The 17,840-nt window shown below is 52.3% G+C and overlaps 1 protein-coding gene across 1 annotated transcript; it reads right to left on the bottom strand.

Annotated features, from left to right (window-relative positions):
* Positions 1-721: 721 nt before the first annotated feature.
* On the bottom strand, positions 722-13,320 carry SNX1 (sorting nexin 1). The gene is made up of 13 exons (XM_010571550.1): positions 13,224-13,320; positions 10,820-10,886; positions 9,571-9,614; positions 8,423-8,564; positions 7,808-7,886; positions 6,981-7,056; positions 5,023-5,136; positions 4,791-4,884; positions 3,984-4,189; positions 2,451-2,594; positions 1,980-2,060; positions 1,467-1,538; positions 722-1,140 (listed from the first exon to the last, which is right to left on the bottom strand). The coding sequence occupies exons 1-13, from the start codon at positions 13,242-13,244 to the stop codon at positions 1,090-1,092; spliced, it is 1,191 nt and encodes a 396-aa protein (XP_010569852.1). The 5' UTR covers positions 13,245-13,320; the 3' UTR covers positions 722-1,089.
* Between the last annotated feature and the right edge of the window lie 4,520 nt (positions 13,321-17,840).

Consider the following 17,840-nt stretch of genomic DNA (forward strand, 5'->3'; position numbering starts at 1 on the left):
GTCCGCCGGGGCGGAGGGGGGGGGCAGCGGGGGCGGCCCCGGGGCTTTGCGCCGCCGTAACCTCCCGCAGGCTCCGGGAGTCGGGTCAGCCCCGCTCCGGGCCAGCCACGGCCCCCGGGCACCCAGCGGGGTGACCCCAAAAGCAGCCTGAGAGCACCCCGGGGAAGGGTCCTGCAGCCCCCAGCTCTAAATCCAGCAGGCTTGGGGGCGGGGGGGGCGGGAAGGTTTGGAGCCTGGAGGTAGTGCAGGGATCCAGCTCTACAGGGGCAAGGGGAAAGGAAAGTGAGAAGTCAGCACAAGCTGCCTTTTTTTTATTGCAAAAGAAGGGGTATGGGTTTTGATGAAATCCACAGCTGGGGTCCGGGGGAGGGGGGGGTGTCAAAGGAGAAAGAGCTGCCCCATGGCCATGGGGGAAAGGTGCACCACAGCCCCCCAAAGGCTCCACACCGCCTGTCGCGGGGGCCAGGTCCCCCCTCCCAAACCACACAAAGCAGTGCCACGACCCAGCCCCGCTGAGCTCAGATCCTAAAAACAGCTCCCAGGCAGAGCAAGGCAGAAAGCCAAAGCTTAATCAGGAGCCAGGACAGGTGGTGGGGGCAGTGCCCAAGGTCACCCCCCCATGCCAGTCACAACAAGGCAGGAGACTCCACCGCCTCCCTCGGCATCCACAGGATGCAGCCGTTAGCCCTCCCCACCCCAGCCCATGAACAGACAGAGCCTGTTTGCCCTGATAGAAGTTTTTATTACAGAATTTTAATGGCACTGCAGGAGTAAGATAGTCATTAGAGCCCTAAAACCCAGCCTGAAAAATATACATTTTACGTATCTTGTTAACACTCTGCTGCAGGTCTGGTCTTAAAGCAGGAAACTAGTTTCTCTTCAGTAAGAAAATATATGTTGCTAAATGAAAAATATACAGTTAGAAGAGTTACTGGCTTGCAAGCTGCTTGTCTGGGATTAAACCTCTACCAGCTCCAGAGTGTTTAACTACTGTTCATTCACATGTAAAAGAGGAAGAGGTATAGTGTATATAAAAAAAAAAAAAAAAAAGGCAAAGTTCAGGTATGCTCTTTTGCTCAGTCAGTCCAATTAAGAAATGGCCTTGGCTTCGGGTAGGAACGCTTCCCAGTACTTCACCAGCTGCGGAGAAAAGAGAGGGGGAGTCAGGAGCTCACAGGCAGTTTGCCAGCACAGTTCAAGCCCAGAGCAAGTTGAGAAGCGTTTGGGCAGGGGGGCAGAAGCCCTTCCACAGAGCACAGCCCTCCCCCCCCCCAAAAAAAGAAGGCATCAGGGGGGATGCAATACTGCTTATATTTTGCCCTGCTCCAGCCCGTGGAGGTTCAACCCCTCCCCACACCTGGGGAGCAGGACACACCAAGAGTGGGGGTTCACACTTGAGGAGGGGCACGAGCTCGCACTGTTGAGCTTCGAGAGGTAAAACCACAGCAGGGGCTGGAGCTACTCACCTGTTGCTGAGAGTTTAATAACGTCTCAAGGTATTTAGTGACATGGTTTCTGAAGTCCTTGGATTTCTCTTTCTGCAATAGATGGGCACAGGAATGAGTACAAGGCTGAACAAACCACCAAAACCCTCCAGCTTTTGAGGGGGAGGGAGAAACCACCAGAATTTTCCTGTTCCTGTTCCTCCTGGGGCCCCACAAAGAGACCAGCACAAGAGCCTGAGATGCTGAGGATAATGCTCATCTCTGGCCACAGCCCAATGGCTCAGAGGATCTTTGCTCATGCACCTTCGTTTTAACAGATAGCTTCTCTGTGTGGAACCCCCCTCTCAGCCAAAAGAGATCAGCTCTGCCCACGGCAGTGGTGCCCCAATATTTACAAATATTGCCAACCGCTGCACTAGGAGCGGGGTCAGGAGCCAAGGTGACCTTTTGCTAGCCCAGACTGGTGTTCCCAGCCAAGGCACATCAAGGCCAACCAGCTGGTGGGTTGCACGCTGAGGGCAGGGCCAAACGTACCTCAAACCGTATCACTTCCTTGCGGATGACGGCAGAAATCCGTTCAAAGTCCCTTTCGTACTGTGTCACACGAGACTCCCACTGCAGAGAGAGGAAGCGTGCTGTTTCCAGGGGAGGGGAGGCAAAGAAGCTCTCACTCCCCTCTCCAAGAGGTTTCGCAGCCACAACTGTTCACATGAGAGGCTCTGCTGGAGCAAAGTCTGGCATTTCTGGTCCTCGCCACCACAACAAGCTGCATCCCCTACTTGCTGCAAGCTCAGCAAAGAAGCCACAGGAGGTGGGACCACAAGCAGTCCCTCCTGCAGCTTCCCAGGCTTCCTGTGGGGCTTGCTCAAGGCTAGCTTATCCCTTGATGCAAGCTTGGCAATAGATACCTGTCCCTTCAGCTCAGAAGGTCCCCTTCTCACCACTCAGCGGCAGAGCGCAGAGAGAAGGAGCTGAGCAGAGACCCCGGCACTCTTCATTCCCTACCTCCGAGATCTCCTCTTTGGCCTGCTGTAGCTTGTCAGGTTTGTTGGCCCACAGCAGCCTGGCCTCCATCTCCCTCTTCTTCTGCAGCATGGTCTGGGCATCCTGCCACCGCTGCCAGGTCTTCATGCGCTGGTCAAAGGCTCCCTGAAAGGAAGGATCAGAGACTGAGCTCTGCTCTGCCTCTGCTACGACACCAGGAGCAGCAGGCAGCTGCAAGAAGCTCTGCTGACAGTGACAACCATGCCTTTGGTAAGGGGGACATCTGCTAACAGCAGAGCTGCTTCATCAGTGAGGTCCTGCGCCCATCTCAGTGTAACCAAAGCTGAGCCAGAACACGGACTGCTCTACTACCAAAGAAGCCCAGGTGCAACATCAACCAACTCATGCTTCACGAGCAGCTTTGGGACCTCCCTCCGTGCAGGGCTGGCAGCACAGGATTTGCCCACCTGCTCTACAGTTTGGCAGGCGAGTAATTGGAAAAGCTCCAGCTATGCACAGGGTTCAGCGCAAGCCCAGACAGGCCTGAGGCCACTTACTGAACTGGCAGCATCCCAAGCACAGTGTCCAGCCTATCCCCAAGCTCTGCTGCCTGCCTGCTTCAGTCCTGCCATCGAGAATGGTCAGCGCAAGGAGCTGCCTTTGCCCCATCCCACACTGGATCTCCAGCAGCAGCTCACAGGCATCTGCCAGGAGACCAGATGGTTTTAGCAGGCCTGCAAACCACCAGCCCAAGCAAGGGAAACCTCATGAGGCTTCTGAACACAACCAGCCAGACTGTGGGGAAGAGCTAGAAAAGCAGAAAGCAGTATCCGATAGCCTGGTCAGAAGGACAGAGCAGGCAAGAAAGAGGTAAAGTCTGAGGCAACACTAGGGCTCCTTACCAGAACACCCCAGATAAGTCTTATTACCTCCAGCACTATCAGAGATCTTGGTGCTGCTCTGGAGCGCACACCACACAGACTGGCAGACCAAGGAGGCTTTGCCTCCTCACTAGGCTGCATTCTGGCCTCTGTAGCCTCCAGAAACAACTTCTCAGAGGCAGGACATGTCTGGGGCAGGAACGAGTCAGTCTGCCAGACTTGCAGCTCACTTGGGATTGGTTTCTTTCAGCCTCCGGCAAGGAGGCCAGTGCACAGGCAGGCTGCACAGACTTGAAGACTCAAGCTCTTCCCCAGCAGGCGCTTGGCAGATCTATTTGCAACACCCAGATCACAGGTTATCACCTCACAGCCTCTGCAGTAGCCACAGCCGTCACCTCTGGTAGGGTTCAGGCCGCCTACAAGCCACGAACTTGCCCCACATAACCCCTGGAGAACAGCAGCACAGCCAGGCCTCACCTACCCCACTTCTCCGATCTAACCACTCCAACACGTGCACAACTGGACAAGCAGCAAGCTTGCCCTCTGCCTGGAGAGGTCAGAAGCATGCCATGCCCCGGGCTTGAATTTAGAAGACCAGCTGCCTCCTGGCACACCTAAGATGAGTACTAGGACCAGCAGCATAGCCTAGAGCTTGCCCCAAAGGAGTGCTTACCCTTACAACTGAGAGAAGGCGGATGTAGTCTCCCAGGAGCTCAGCCAGGAGGAAGAAGTCATTGTTAGCCTGTTCCTGGTGCAGCTGTTCGATCTTCTCTTCGACCTCGGCCAGCTGGGACAGCGCCCGGGACAGGGCCGTGTTGTCCTCCGAGCTCCCCAGCATGGCCAGACTCTTTGCAAACTGGGCTGTATTCAATGCTAGCTCTAGTGAACAGAATAAGAGAGTCAACTGATGGGCCTCACTACAGCAGGTGCTCTGCAAGTAAAGCCCCAGCCTAGAGGTCAGCCCAAGGAGCTGCTTTTCCATAGCCCCAGGAGACATCAGCTGGAAGAGCCAGCACTGTCTCGGTCAGAGCTGGCAGCTTCTGCAGCACGGCAGGAGGAGGGCTAGCCAGCTGCGGCCAGGGAGGAGAAAGGAAGCAGCAGGGTGGAAGGACAGGCACAGTTTTGCAGAAGTCAGCCAAAATATGCAGAGGAAGAAAAATATCCCTGCTCCCTGCCAGAGGACAGCTCGGAATTAGTAAGATGACCAGGTCTGCTCAGGTTTGCCATGGCAGCCTTCATCCAGCAGGACACTGGTTCACCTCAACACCATCATCCTAAGCTTGTGGGGCTGGACAGAAGAGGTGGGATTACCATTTTCCTTCTGTCTCTCATGATGAAGAGACTGAGAGTCCATTACAGAAAGGAAGCACTGTCATATCTTCTGTCATGTGCCTCCTAGGACACCCGCGTGCTGGGAACCTCCAGTCAGGCACCGCAGAAGGCTTAACTGTTACAGGCCAAGCAGTACCAAGTTTGTTACCTTTCCTGTGGTTCACTAGTGTTTCAACGACAGCATGCAACTTCCGTAGCCGCTGGTCCTCGCACTCCACCTCCTGCAGCTTCTCCTCAAACCACTGAAATGGGTAAACCCAGAGCTGATTCCCACAGATGCATCGCTGCGGAGCTTTCCTTGCATCTCGCACCCAAAGCTTGAGCTGGGGAGAGCACGCAGCGCCAGCACAAGGACAGTCCAGAGGTGTCCTAATACTTACTATGTCCGATTCGTTCATCTTGATGGTCATTTTACTGACAGCGTCCGTAGCTTTGTTGAACATCTTCAGTATTCCTGCTCCACTCAGGGTCTGGGTGCCTACTGCTCTTGGTAGCTATAAAGAAAAAGAAAAGTTTTCTTTGCCAGGAGATAAAAGCAGCTTAGCGAGCAGCCACCACAGTGGCATCATTCTCCCTTGTGGGTCCCTTGGCAGGCAGGGTTTCTTTGCACACAGCAATGCATGCACCACAGCTACTGCAAAGGAATAGCCAGACACCACCTGAGCGGTGCCACAGCCTGTACAATATTTCCAATAACAGGACTGGAGGGGTTTTCAAACAAATGAGGAGTTCCTAAACCTTACACCGTACCTGGGGTCTGCCTGTTCTGCTTGGCCAAGGTAACACAGATCTGCAAGAACCAGCCATGCCACTTGAATCCCTGAACTGAGGGCTGCCCAAGCTGCCACAGGTCACACAAGCACATAGAAGTGCTTCAGAGCATCTCTCCAAAAGCCAGTAGCAGTTTGCACTATGGGGGAACACTAGAACAGGGCGGTGCTTTGACACTGGGAAATACTCTACACCAGCCACCGACTTCCAGATGGAACTGCATCTGCTCAGCAGCAAAGTGAGGTATTTCTGTGATGTCTGCTCCTACAGCAGAGCCCTCCAGCACAGCATTAGTGCTGGAATCACTCAGGCTAGGGTTTCCCCAGGGCTCAGCCTCTTTAAGAATGACTTCTCCACGTCAGGTGCACAGCTGGGTATGGTCACACTCTCCTTGGAGGAGCAGGGACCACATCAGCCACATGTTCCAGTACAGAGCCAGCTCTCCTTTAACATCTCAGCATCAGGCCAAGCCAGCACAGGACCACCCTGTACCTCTGAACAGCAGGCTACACTCCCATCATGGATTTCAGAGAACAAAGACTACCCCTGCTCTCCATGCGTGCTCCCACCATGATGTATGCAAGCTAGGCCAGAACTCTTTATGAGCGCACAGTGCTTAGACCAGCACTGACACAGAAGAAAGTTCTGTTGTATTGGGCTTGTGTGGCAAGGTTGTGGTAGCGGGGGGGCTAGAGGGGTGGCTTCTGTGAGAAGCTGCTAGAAGCTTCCCCCATGTCTGATAGGGCCAATGCCAGCCAGCTCTAAGACGGACCCACCGCTGGCTGAGGCTGAGCCCATCAGCCACGGTGGTAGCACCTCTGGGATAACATATTTAAGAAGGGGAAAAAGTTGCTGCACAAGAGCAACAGCAGCCAGCGAGAAGAGTGAGAATACGTGAAACAACTCTGTAGACACCAAGGCTAGTGAAGAAGTTTGTGGAGGGTTAGTGAAGAAGTTTGTGGAGGACTGTCTCCTATGGGAAGGATCCCATGCTGGAGCAGGGGAAGAGTGTGACGAGTCCTCCCCCTGAGGAGGAAGGAGCAGCACAAACAACATGTGACAAACTGACCACAACCCCCATTCCCCATCCCCCTGCACTGCTGGGGTTGGCGGGGGGGGAGCAGGGAGGAGGTAGAGAAAATCAGAAGTAAAGTTAAGCCTGGGAAGGAGGGAGGGGTGGGTGCAAGGTGTTTTAAGATTTGTTTTTGTTTTCGCATTACTCTACTCTGATTTGATTGGCAATAAATTAATTTTCCCCAAGTCGAGTCTGTTTTGCCCATGATGGTAATTGGTGAGTGATCTCTCCCTGTCCTTATCTCAACCCACAAGCCTTTCATTATAGTTTCTCTCCCCTGTCTAGCTGAGAAGTGATGGAGCAGCTTTGGTGGGCACCTGGCATCCAGCCAGGGTCAATCCCGCACACCTGTTATCATCACTGGTTAAGAGCTCTGACAGGGTTCTGCTGCTTCTCACTGAGCTTTGAGCATCATGCCTTGTTAACTGCTTGTGTACCATTTCCTTCTGCAATTCCAAGGTACTTGTAGCTACGTTATTCCACACTACTGACCTCCTCCTTTTCCAAGAACTCCCTGACATCTGGGTCCTGCAGCATTGTTGGATGGCTGACCACTCTCCGTAGGTACCTGTGGAGAGGAACACACCAAGAGTTACTTTGGTCATAGCAAACCTGGCTTCGAGCCATCACAGTGAGCTGCAACACACTTGTCATTTACTCTGAAATGGGAGTTTGGCAGCTGGAAGTCAGGCCCAACAAGCTGTTCTCATTCACCCACCAAGAGTCCTACCTCCCTGCGGGCTTTAGTGAGACTAGCCTGCAAGACCAGACCTGCCAGGCCTTTGATTAATACTTGCTATAGCAAGAAAGTTACTTGATACATCAAGTGATCAAGATCCAGCCTTACATCTTTAACAGTGACACATTAATAGATCTTACAGAGGCTGAAGCTGGAGGGGATCAGCATCCCAGTGCTAACTACAACAGTCAACACAGGTGACAGAGCAAAGGCCACTTGTGGCCGTGTAGTTAGGGTGCAAGTTAGAGAGCGAGTTGTTTCTCACCTGATCTGCACTGTTTGTACAATTACTTAACATCCATATTTTTGGGCTCCTGAGACAGTTCAGTTTTCTCCCTGCCTTGTCAGGGGAGTTTGGCCAGATTTGGACCAAACGCCAGCAGAGGCTTTTGAAGCAGGAGATTGTTTTACAGAGTCAGAGCAACTCTCTGCAGTTGCAACTCTTCAGTGGCCTCCAGGTTTGCTGCAAGCCTAGAAGCAGGTGGCTTTTCTCATGTAGGGAGGAGAGTGCAGCCAGTCTGACCTTTCAGAGGTCCCTTGCTTGATTCAGGCACGAGGGGATAGTTGTTGGGGTCTGTACCTCTCTAGAGCAGCCCGTCTTTTTTCTAGGAACTCTGCAGAGGAGGAGTCTTCTTTCCCAACTTTCACTTTGGTCATTCCTAGCACAGACGGAAGATGCAATTAATGAGCTGCTTCAAACTCAACACATAAGGTAGTGTGGTTTGTTACAAAGTACAGACTATCAGGGTGACAGTAGAGGAGAGGTGTTTTACAACGGGAATTAGACCTTGCATCAGCAACAGCTACTTGGAAATTTAAAATCTGCTTATATTTAACATCTAGCAGCAGTTGACATCCAGTAAAGAGGAAAAGCAATGCCAGGCAAGACCAGAAGGGTTACAGGTCTGGACTCAAGTGAACAGCAATTCAGTGACAGCACAGAGGATAAGGTTTTACTCTACATCAAGCAGATGTGGAGGCACCTGCAAACTCAAACAAGGCTTTAAGCCCAGAGGTCCAAGTATGGAACCAGTTTTGTCTGTGCCACAGAACCCAGATTATTTTCTACACCTGCTTCCCACAGCTACTCTGCAGCTTCCCTCTCAGCTTTGAGACTGCAGGCAGGCCTGTCCTTCAGGCACAAAGCTCACCATCAGAAGGACCCGCTCTAGTGCTCTGCACCTCCACCACTCACCTATGAGGCTCTTCTCGGGCGGTGGAGGAACGATGAACCCATTTTGGGCATGCTTCTCCGACAACTTCTCATAGAGACCCAGAAAGTCACTGAACCTCCTTTTCACTGAAAACTGCTTGCTCCTGAACATTGGCATGCTCGTCTGGGGGAAGAGACGAGACTCAGATCAGACTCACCCAGGGAAGCTTGCCCCTGCACGCACAGCCTTGCTAGCTCTATCTGCTGTCACTTCTGGGGATGAAATAGGACAGCTTGAGCTCTGCAAGAGATGAGGAATGAATAGAGCAAGCTTTGGCCTAGGTTTTCAGCAACTTACCTCCTAACAGTTCTCCTTGGGCTGAGCAGCAGTATTAATACCACTAAATAACAGAGCAGCTGTTACTGTGGCTGCAGGCTGCTTGGTAAGCCCTGCCCACTGCCTAACCCCATCACCCCTGCTCCACGCAGGAACAGGGACCGCTGTCAGGTCACACTTTATCACCTTAAGACTACAGGGGCCACCAGTGGCTTTTGACTGTGTTTGCAGAGCACGAGTGGAGGCTAACAAGTCCCCTAGTCCCCTTCACACACCATCAGCTTCAGACCACAGGAAGCCTGTAGTCCAGCAGCTGCTGTACAGACAGCTAAGAACAACTTTTTGCAGAGCTCAGAGCAGCACCCCAAAGCTCTAAGCAGGGCAGCAGCTGCAGAAGGCTCAATTTCTTGCAACCTAGCCCAGGAGAGCAGGTCCTGACATGAAACTAGCTACAGCAGGAGACCTTCAGCGAGAGACGGGTTCAGGTCAGCTTAATCTGATGCGACCATCGCCACAGAACCTTCAGCAACAGCCTCAGTGTCTGGGGCTCTCCCTAACAGATGTCATTCCTGCTGCTCAGTCCAATGCTGAGCATCAGTATCAGTCAGGACTGCAAAAGTAACTGGCTGAAAAAAAAGACAGTCTCCTTTCAAATAGATTCAAAACCTATTTCTCAGCTAGGCTCATCCTTTGATCTGTAGGGGTGGATTATAACTCCTGAATCCATGTATCAAGGCATTCAGACCTCCTGTCTATTTAGGTCACCGCTGGCTTGGCTGAGAACAGAGTCCAGCTGCCTTCGAGCATGGAAAAATAATGGCACCCCATCTCAGGAGTGACAAGTTAGACGTACCTGTGTTGACACTTTGTAGGCTACATACGCATTCATGCCATCCCCTACAGAAAACAGAAACAAGGCATTAGCATCACAAGATCAGCACTTTCCACTACCACCTGAATGCAAAGCACAAGGCTCCTGCAATCTCCTGGCCTTTGCCTGCTTCAGTGGTTCTGATCTTTGGCCTGACGGAGCCCCAGATCTTCAAACAGAACCACAGGCAGCATCTCACCGCAGGACCCTGGACTCCTGCCCACTAGGCATTTCCCCAACCTGACTGCTTAGCCGTCCTTTTACTTCCTAAGGCAGCCAACACTGACAATCAGGCGCTTGTTACACCAACAGCATTTGGGCTGACTCCACACATCTGCTCAGCACGCAACAATTCGGTGGCTGTACAGCACATGAAGCAGTCTATTCAGAGGATGCAAGTCAGACAGCCCCTGGCTGCATGTGGTTGGATTCTGAAACATCACAGGCAGTTTTCTCCAGCTAACACAGAAATCCCCTTGTCTACCTGGTAGTTCAACTGAAGGGCATCCTCAGAGGTCTGATGCTACCCCTAATATACCTCTGATTTACAAGTCAGTGCACCTCCCAGCGCCAGAGATCACAAGCCATGGAGTGAGAACAAGCTGCCACTCGTGACGCTGCTCCGCTGGCTGGGATCAGATGTTACCTTGGGTTCTCTGTACCCCAGGGACCGCCACATAGCTGGCCAAGTTCCTCTGACCCCCACTTTCAACAGAAAGAAACCCTCTTGCTTCTCAGTTTGAAGCCAGAGCTGCTTCCCTGGCAAGCACAGCTGCCAGGGAAGGTGCTAGAGCATGGAATAATACACTTAGTTTAGGTTAAGGCAGTTTTGCCTCCCCCTTGCCAGCTGCACACAGGACAGTGCTGCCTGGAGGTCAAGTCAAGTTGGTCACCACAGTTCCAGATACTAAGCTCTCCTACTGCAAGCATCACAATTCACCCTTTCAAAAAAACTGCTCCTGGCTCCCTGTCTTTGAGGTCCCCAGCTTTCCAGAACCTGCTTCTGCATTTCTTGTTTGTGACCTAGGCATTTTGCTTTGTGTAGCTCCATTTCTTCTAGATGTTGGAAGGAGTCTTGGAGAAGTTACTCTGGGATTAAGTTTGTGCTTGCAGAGACAGCTCAAAAGCTGGAGCTGTGGCACATGGAAGTGATAGCTGCATTTGGTCCTATTGCCAAGCCTAGCTTGTCTAACTGTGCTTCACTGTGCAGCAGGACAGGACATTAACTCACCAACTTTCTCTGGGTCGCTCACTCCTACAGTCAGCTCAAATTTGTCCTCCTGTTCCTCTTCTTCCAGCTGTTTGGAGCAAGCACACAAGGACAGCAAGTTAAAACTAGAAAGCCAGGCTTCAAACCACCCCAAACCAAGAAGTCCCATACATTACGACGAGCTTGTCACACTGCCAAGGCATCTTTGGCACTTCAGGCCAAGGCCATTCTATAAAGCCCTTCAGCTTCTCACTTGCGTCCAGGATACATGTTCCAATGATCCCAAACTGGATTTGTCTTTATTACACCACTATCTGCACAGACTGATGTACAAACTGCTCAGCCCCAAGGTGAAACTCTGCAGAGTCCAGCCTCAGCTCTGCGCAAGACATTTCCCTTTGGGCTCTTTTCCATCATGATTTCAGTTCTCATCCAAAACAGTGTAAGATACTGAACCTATGGAAAAGGCAAGTTGTACCGTGTAGGCACACGGGGATGGAGACCCAGGATAGCAATAGGCAGACCCCATCTGAACAGGTCTTTCCATCGTACCCTGCTGTGCTAAAGGCCAGTGGGCAGCTATACCACAGTACTGCCTCTGACAGACCACAGAGGCTTCAGGCTTGCTTAGCAAGCATTGCAGTGGAATGGTGTTAAAGGACTGGCCCCATATAGCCTTTGGTCTATGAACCTGAAGGTGACAGCTTATCAGTTCGCTGACCAGCTCAGTGTCCTGGCCTACTTCTGCATTGCTCCTTCACTTTAAGCCAGTCTGAAGCCAACCTGAGACACTACTCCCGATGGCACTGCAGAGTCCATCCTCATGACCTCAGGGGTGCTTGGGGCAGAAAAGAACCACTTTCTTTGTCTCCAAAATAGTTTCAGTCTCTCTACAGGAGAAAACCCAGATTTAGGCCAAGTACCACCTGATTAACTGGGCTTGGCAACCAGACTACAAGTTCCACTTAAGGACCCTGTGCTCTCATGTCATCCAGGAGACTATTTCTTTTAAAAAAAACATGGACAAGAGCAGCTACACTACTTGCCCCATCTGCAGCAATACAGCATGCTAGAGCTTCGAGTCAGAGCTCAGACTCTTAGGATCAGATCAGCCGCTTGCTATTTCAGCTTTGGAAGCAGTCTGCACCACCACACAAGCAAGAATGCCATCAGGCTGACCTGAACCCCACTTCAGCCGTATCAGTCCCAGACTGATGGCCTGAGATACAAGCCAGGGCATCCAGTATGGCAATTACATTAATTGCATCATTTAAGATGCATGTTTACAACTAAGTAAACAGACAGGTTCCTGCCAATTACAGTCTGAAACCAGCAGGGCAAGTTGGAAAGCTCAGAGCAATTCTCACCTCCTCATAGCTCTTTGGAGGGTTTCTAGAAGAAGAGCTTGCAGCTACTTCTAATGAGGGGGCAGGATTGGATGCTTTGGCCAGTTCGTTCTTCTGGTTGTTTTGCGTGCTGTCTAGAGACAACTCTACAGTGGCATCTGTCAAGAGAAGTTTGCAAGGGTCAGCCTCTCTACTTTTGAGTTTCTGGAAAGGTAATTTCAATATTCTCGGAGAGGTTCATGGGATCTAGGGAGTAACTATAGTCTTAATTAGCAAAAAAAATCCATAGGGAGGACACCTGTAAGCATTGGGAAGAGCACGACTTAATGCATCTTCACTGCGGTAAGAGCATTTGATCAATCCTGCTAGAGAACATTAAGTTAATCCAATGAACTTCTTATTCTAGAAGGAGCCAGGCACCACCTCCTTACTGTATGCTAGAGGAGCCGCACACTAGAACAGCTAAAGCCAAGCTGGATTTTCACATGACATGTAGGCCAGCCTGGAAGGTAGGCTCCTTCCCAGTACAATTCTCCACCCTGAGGAAGCAAAAACTTCCATCTGTTAGCAGGTGTCTTCAGAATTGACTCTCAGATGCCTCTGCCAGAGGTCTCCAACCATGCCAGGGCTGGGGAAGGTCTGACCCTCCTTGTTTTCCCCTGCTGAGGGGTGTTACGTTTCCTGTTCCTTGGGAACAGCCACGTCTCTACTAGAGATGCTTCCTCCACCTGCATGGAGGGAGGAGAAAGTAAAGAACAAAAGCCTTTTAACTCTGAGAAGACACTCACCACCTCACAGTTTAAGGCAACAAAACTAAAGCAAACCCCATTTTAATCCTCTTCAGCTTCCAAACAGTTAATCCTGCCACATGATTACGCTAGAGACCTGGAGGAGGCTACTCCGACCTTCCTAAAAACACCACCAGAGCTTAGTGCTTCCAGAACAGACTGGAACATGAGTTTGAGATAAGGACCTGTGATAGTCCAGAAATATCCATGACCTGCATGTCATGCTTAAAAGCAGATCACTCCAGGCTTAGAGTTCAGAAAGCCCCAAATACCCAGTAGATACAGACTCACCTGCAAATAAGTCCTGATCATCTTGCTCTACACGAACCCCATTCTCTTTGGAGGCGCTGCTCACAGGGAGAAGAGATTCCCTTTTCAGTGCCGTGGGCTTGCTCTGTAAGAGAATTAAAAGCACATAAGCAAGAGGTCATTTACACTGAGGAATGAAGGCTGGAGGACCAAACAGCTCACCTTCCTAGCCGCTGCCACAGAGGGTCATTACTGCGTGAGCAGAGAGGCCAGAGGACATCACAGACTGCTTCCCTTCCACCCATCCTTGAGCATTACAACCTCTGCCAGCAAGGCTGTACTGAGGCATCTGAGCCATTAAGGACACCAAGTATAATGCGAAACTTCATAGCCAGTATTAACCCTGATTTTTAGCAGAACAAGAGCAACTAGCAGGTCACCGGGACATGCCAGTCCACAGACCAAGTGTCACAGCCCCAATCCTTCCGCTACAGGTGTCAGGAGCGGTAGGCAGCTGAGTATACACAAGTCCTCCTGCTCACAACACCCATAACACACCCAGCCATCCCATTTCCAGGGAGTGACTTGCACATCAGCACTTAACACCACATCAAGGCAGGTGGGCAGCACTAGGGAGCCTCCAGCACTTAATAATCATAGTGAGCCAAGCATGCTGCTGACAGGAGATCCCTTGGGAAAACCAAGCTGTCACTGCTGGCAGCAGAGACCCGCGGCAATTTGCTTGCCTGAAGGCAAGACGCCGGGGACCACACGAGCCTTGTCAGCAGCTTAACTTGTGCTAGCAGTTCAACCGCCACCACAAGCCGAGCTGCGCTTCCCCAGAGGGTTGCTTAGGGCCTGCATGAAGGCAGCCGGGCTGTGCTTTAATGCAGCAGCTCACTTCCAAGTGGTGCGAGAGGAGCGTGTGGACTCCGCCGCTCCAGCACTGCTGGGAGCCAGCTTCATGGAGCCGCACCATCCCCTCCTACAACACCCCTTGCAGCAGAGACAAGGCTGTCACGGATGGACTAAAGCTGGGCATGGCTCTCCGTGTTTTGCAAAGTGATGCTGGCAAAGTCTTGCACGCCATGCTTTGTGACCCAAACCTTGTGCTCCCCACATATGGCTCAGCCAGGACAAGCCAGCCCCGAGCCCCAGGGCCGGGACTTACAACACAGCTGATCCTGCCACAGCAAACAGCCCCTTGGGCACGTAGCTTCGTGGGGCAGGGGGGACCGTCCTGACTACTGGGAGCAGGCTTGGGGACATGGTGAAAGCCCACCCGAGAGCTTGGATGCCAACCAGTCGACCACACCAGAAGGCAGAGCTGTTTCTGCATTCCTGCTGCAGACAAATGCTACGGACCCTGGCATCACGAATCATCCCTCATTTTGCAGGCAGACAAGCAAGTACAAGTCATTCCAAGCAAGAATCAGACAGCAAGTGCTATTCTTTAACTGTCTTCACAGAGAACAGAACAGGTCTTTGACGGCCAGTAAATGGAGCACTATTAGCAGCGACTCCGAACCGACAGGCTCCTTGGCACTTTCTTCAGCAAGGAAACATCATTGGTTCCCACTGCTCCTGAAGGATTAAAGTGGTGCTAATGAGCCCACCTCAAAGACAAGCTGTAAATCTTTGGGTATGTAAAACAGCAGTACTGTTTGATGGTGAGTCCTCCTGTATTTTAGGGTGTTTTCCTGGAGGAGAAAGCTGGGACCGCTCCCAGCCTGGATCACAACAGTTATAGGCAGGAGCTACATTTGCAAGTGATGGAGAGCAGGGAGTAGAGAGACCCACCCCAGGGTCTTTCAGACTGGCACCCAAGCCAACGAGAGTGCTACCACCACAAGGACCTCTTCCAGCCAGCAGCCAAGCCAACAAGAGGGCTACTACCACCAGTGACCTACGTTAGGGACATTTGTAAGGGGTCTCATTCAGATCTTCTGCTTCTGCGGGAGCTCTTCAAGCTGGTAAAGAAACCCCCCTCTACACGAACAAGGTAAGGTAGGCTCTGAAGTTTCCCTAATGAGTCTCCCAGCTCTCAACCACAGAAAAGGGCTATCTGCTTTTCTACTGTGACCGGTTCTCAGCATGCCTTAAATTTAGTTTCTAAGACTATGAAAGTACCATACCTCGTTCCTACTTCTCCATCTGCTACTACAGAAAAGCCATGGCCTCTTTTAGATCAGCCCATGACACCACACCCACCACCTCAGAGGCCTGATTTAGCACACCCCGACCATCACGTGTGCAGGCAGAAGCTCCCTAGGTCCCCCAGCGAAAGCCTGATGCTTACCACAGGGAAGCAGACCTTGCGTCAGAAGAGCTGGTCCTTGAGGGCATCCCTAGAGAGGACTATGGTCATGCAAGGATTCAACCTTCATCAACTGGAGGTCCAGCTCCAGTTATGTTTGTGTCTGACCCAAACACTTCTTTGCTGGCTACTGTATGATGGCTAAGCGCTGTCAAGCCAGCTGAACGCCAGCAGCCAGGTGGATCTGCCTCACCAGCCTGCCTCCCCTGCTTCACAGAAAGTGTTTTCCTAACACTCAAGGGCAGACAGACAAGTAAAGCCACCAGGTCACACAGAAGAGCCAAGTATTAGTTATGACAGTTGCTTCAACAACAACACTAAGCACCTGATAAGCTGCTTTAGCTGAACAGACTCCAGTTTCAGCAAAGGGAGGCTTTATTTGCATGAAAGCCCACAGCAGTTGGCACTCGTCCATTTAGGGAGGCTGCCTCTACCACAAAGCAATGAGCCACCTACCATATCTTCCAGTTCTTCAACTAAGAAAGGTCTGGAGAAGTTCAAGACCATCATCATGCCCTAGTGCCAGTATCTTCCTCTTGCAAGGCCAAGGTTGCACTTTCCCACGTTATTTTCAAAACATACAACCCCATGGCTGTTTTGCCCAGACTGATGTGAGAGTTTCATTCTCACAAGCTCACGTAGGGCAGAATCTACCCACATCTCCCCAAATCTGCCTTGATCCCTGCTGCTAAGCCACCAGCAGAAGACAGCCTGCTGCTGAACAAGCATGGCTCAAGGATATCAGGGCAGCACCAGGCCAGGAGCTCCACCAGAATCAGGGCAGAGACAGCTCCGGCTTTATGCCGGTGGCAGGAGAAGCTTGGCTGGGCCAGCTCCGTTCCCAGTAGCAGGCAGGTGTGCATGTTCACAGCCATGGTCTTCTGCTCGAGGCCTCCCTGAGCCCAACCCAGGGAAAACATCAGGGCTGGGAAACTGCAGACAGGTGAAGGTTTCTGGAGAGCTTCCTGCCAGCGACACCAACTCCTCCTGCCCTGCCAGCAGGAGCAGGCAGGCTGGAAAAAGCCTGGGTGAAGCAGGCAGAGGCCACAAGTCAGCCCTCACAGGGGACAACTTGACCAGCCTCAGCTCGCAGAGCTTAGGAAATCAACCCTAGTACCTGCAGCATTCAAGCAACCAGCCTGGTGGAGGAGACAGCTTCTGCAGCCCCTCTAGTAGAGATCCTCACTCGGTGCAGACACCAAACCTATGAACTTGAAGCCAGTGGCTGGGTGGGGAGGGATTCAGCTTGGGAAAGCGCCAGCCAGCATTTTAACTCCCCTCCTGTCTGCTGGTTGCTATCTGGAGCAAATGCCAGCACAGCTGGCCAAAGCTGGCATGAGTTAACACCAACAGCCTTCAGCAACCAGGGATTCATGCACAGGAGACCATTAGAAACAAGAAAAGGCACTAAAACCCTTCACCATTCACACCTCCACCTTCAGCGAGGAATTTGTGCAGCACCACAGTGACCTGGTTTGCTGAGCAAGTACCACCAAAGTTTCCTAGACCCTCCTGCAGCCAGTTGTGCCACTACAAGGCAGGGGAGGTCACCAAGGCATTGGCAAGCCTCCCCATTGTGAGCAGGGGACCTTGGGTGCTTCCTGTCATCTCACCCCTTCTGCACGGAGGGTTCATCCCCTAGTACTAAACTGAAGGCAGCAAGCACCGCGTCAGGCACACCAGCACCCTCTGGATGTCGAAGGGACAAGAGCTGATGCTGGTGGAAGGAAGATGGGGCTTTTCCCCATTGAAGTCTCATGGGCTACGCACCAAAGATGCTGAGCTGCGGCTGCCACCAAGTTTCAAACCAGCGAGGCAGCCTGCTCATGAGTTACTCTGACCCTGATCTGGGGGGAATATCGAGAAGCAGGCAGTCACCCCCAGCACCATGCCTGAGCCATGCCAGGACATCTTCACACGGACAGGCTCCTTCAAGACGCTTGGGTTCTGCAAGAATTGACAGGTTATAACCCTGGGGAAACAGAGACCAGCCTAGCAGGAGCCGTTTCACAGTCCTGCAGCCAAGGGAGCCGCCTGTGACCCCAGGGCCCGCTCCCTGACCCCTGGGCACCCACGGCACCCCCATCCACAGCCACCCAAGGCGCCTGAGGAGCTCTCGGGGAGGGAGGAGATGCCGGGCTCCCCGCAGAGCCCAGAGGCATCATCCCCCCCTTTTATTTTGGGGGGTTTCCCCTCTTTTTTAACCAAACCCGGAAGATGCCACGCCGCTGCCTACAGGCGCCGGGCCACCCCTCAGAGAAGGGCCCACCCACAGGCACCGCCGGGCCCGGCCCGACCCGACCCGGCCCGGCCCGGCCCGGCAGCTTCCTCCCTCACAGCCA

Source organism: Haliaeetus leucocephalus, unplaced genomic scaffold, assembly GCF_000737465.1.
Source record: "Haliaeetus leucocephalus isolate CR32 unplaced genomic scaffold, Haliaeetus_leucocephalus-4.0 Scaffold339, whole genome shotgun sequence".
Taxonomy (NCBI): Eukaryota; Metazoa; Chordata; class Aves; order Accipitriformes; family Accipitridae; genus Haliaeetus; species Haliaeetus leucocephalus.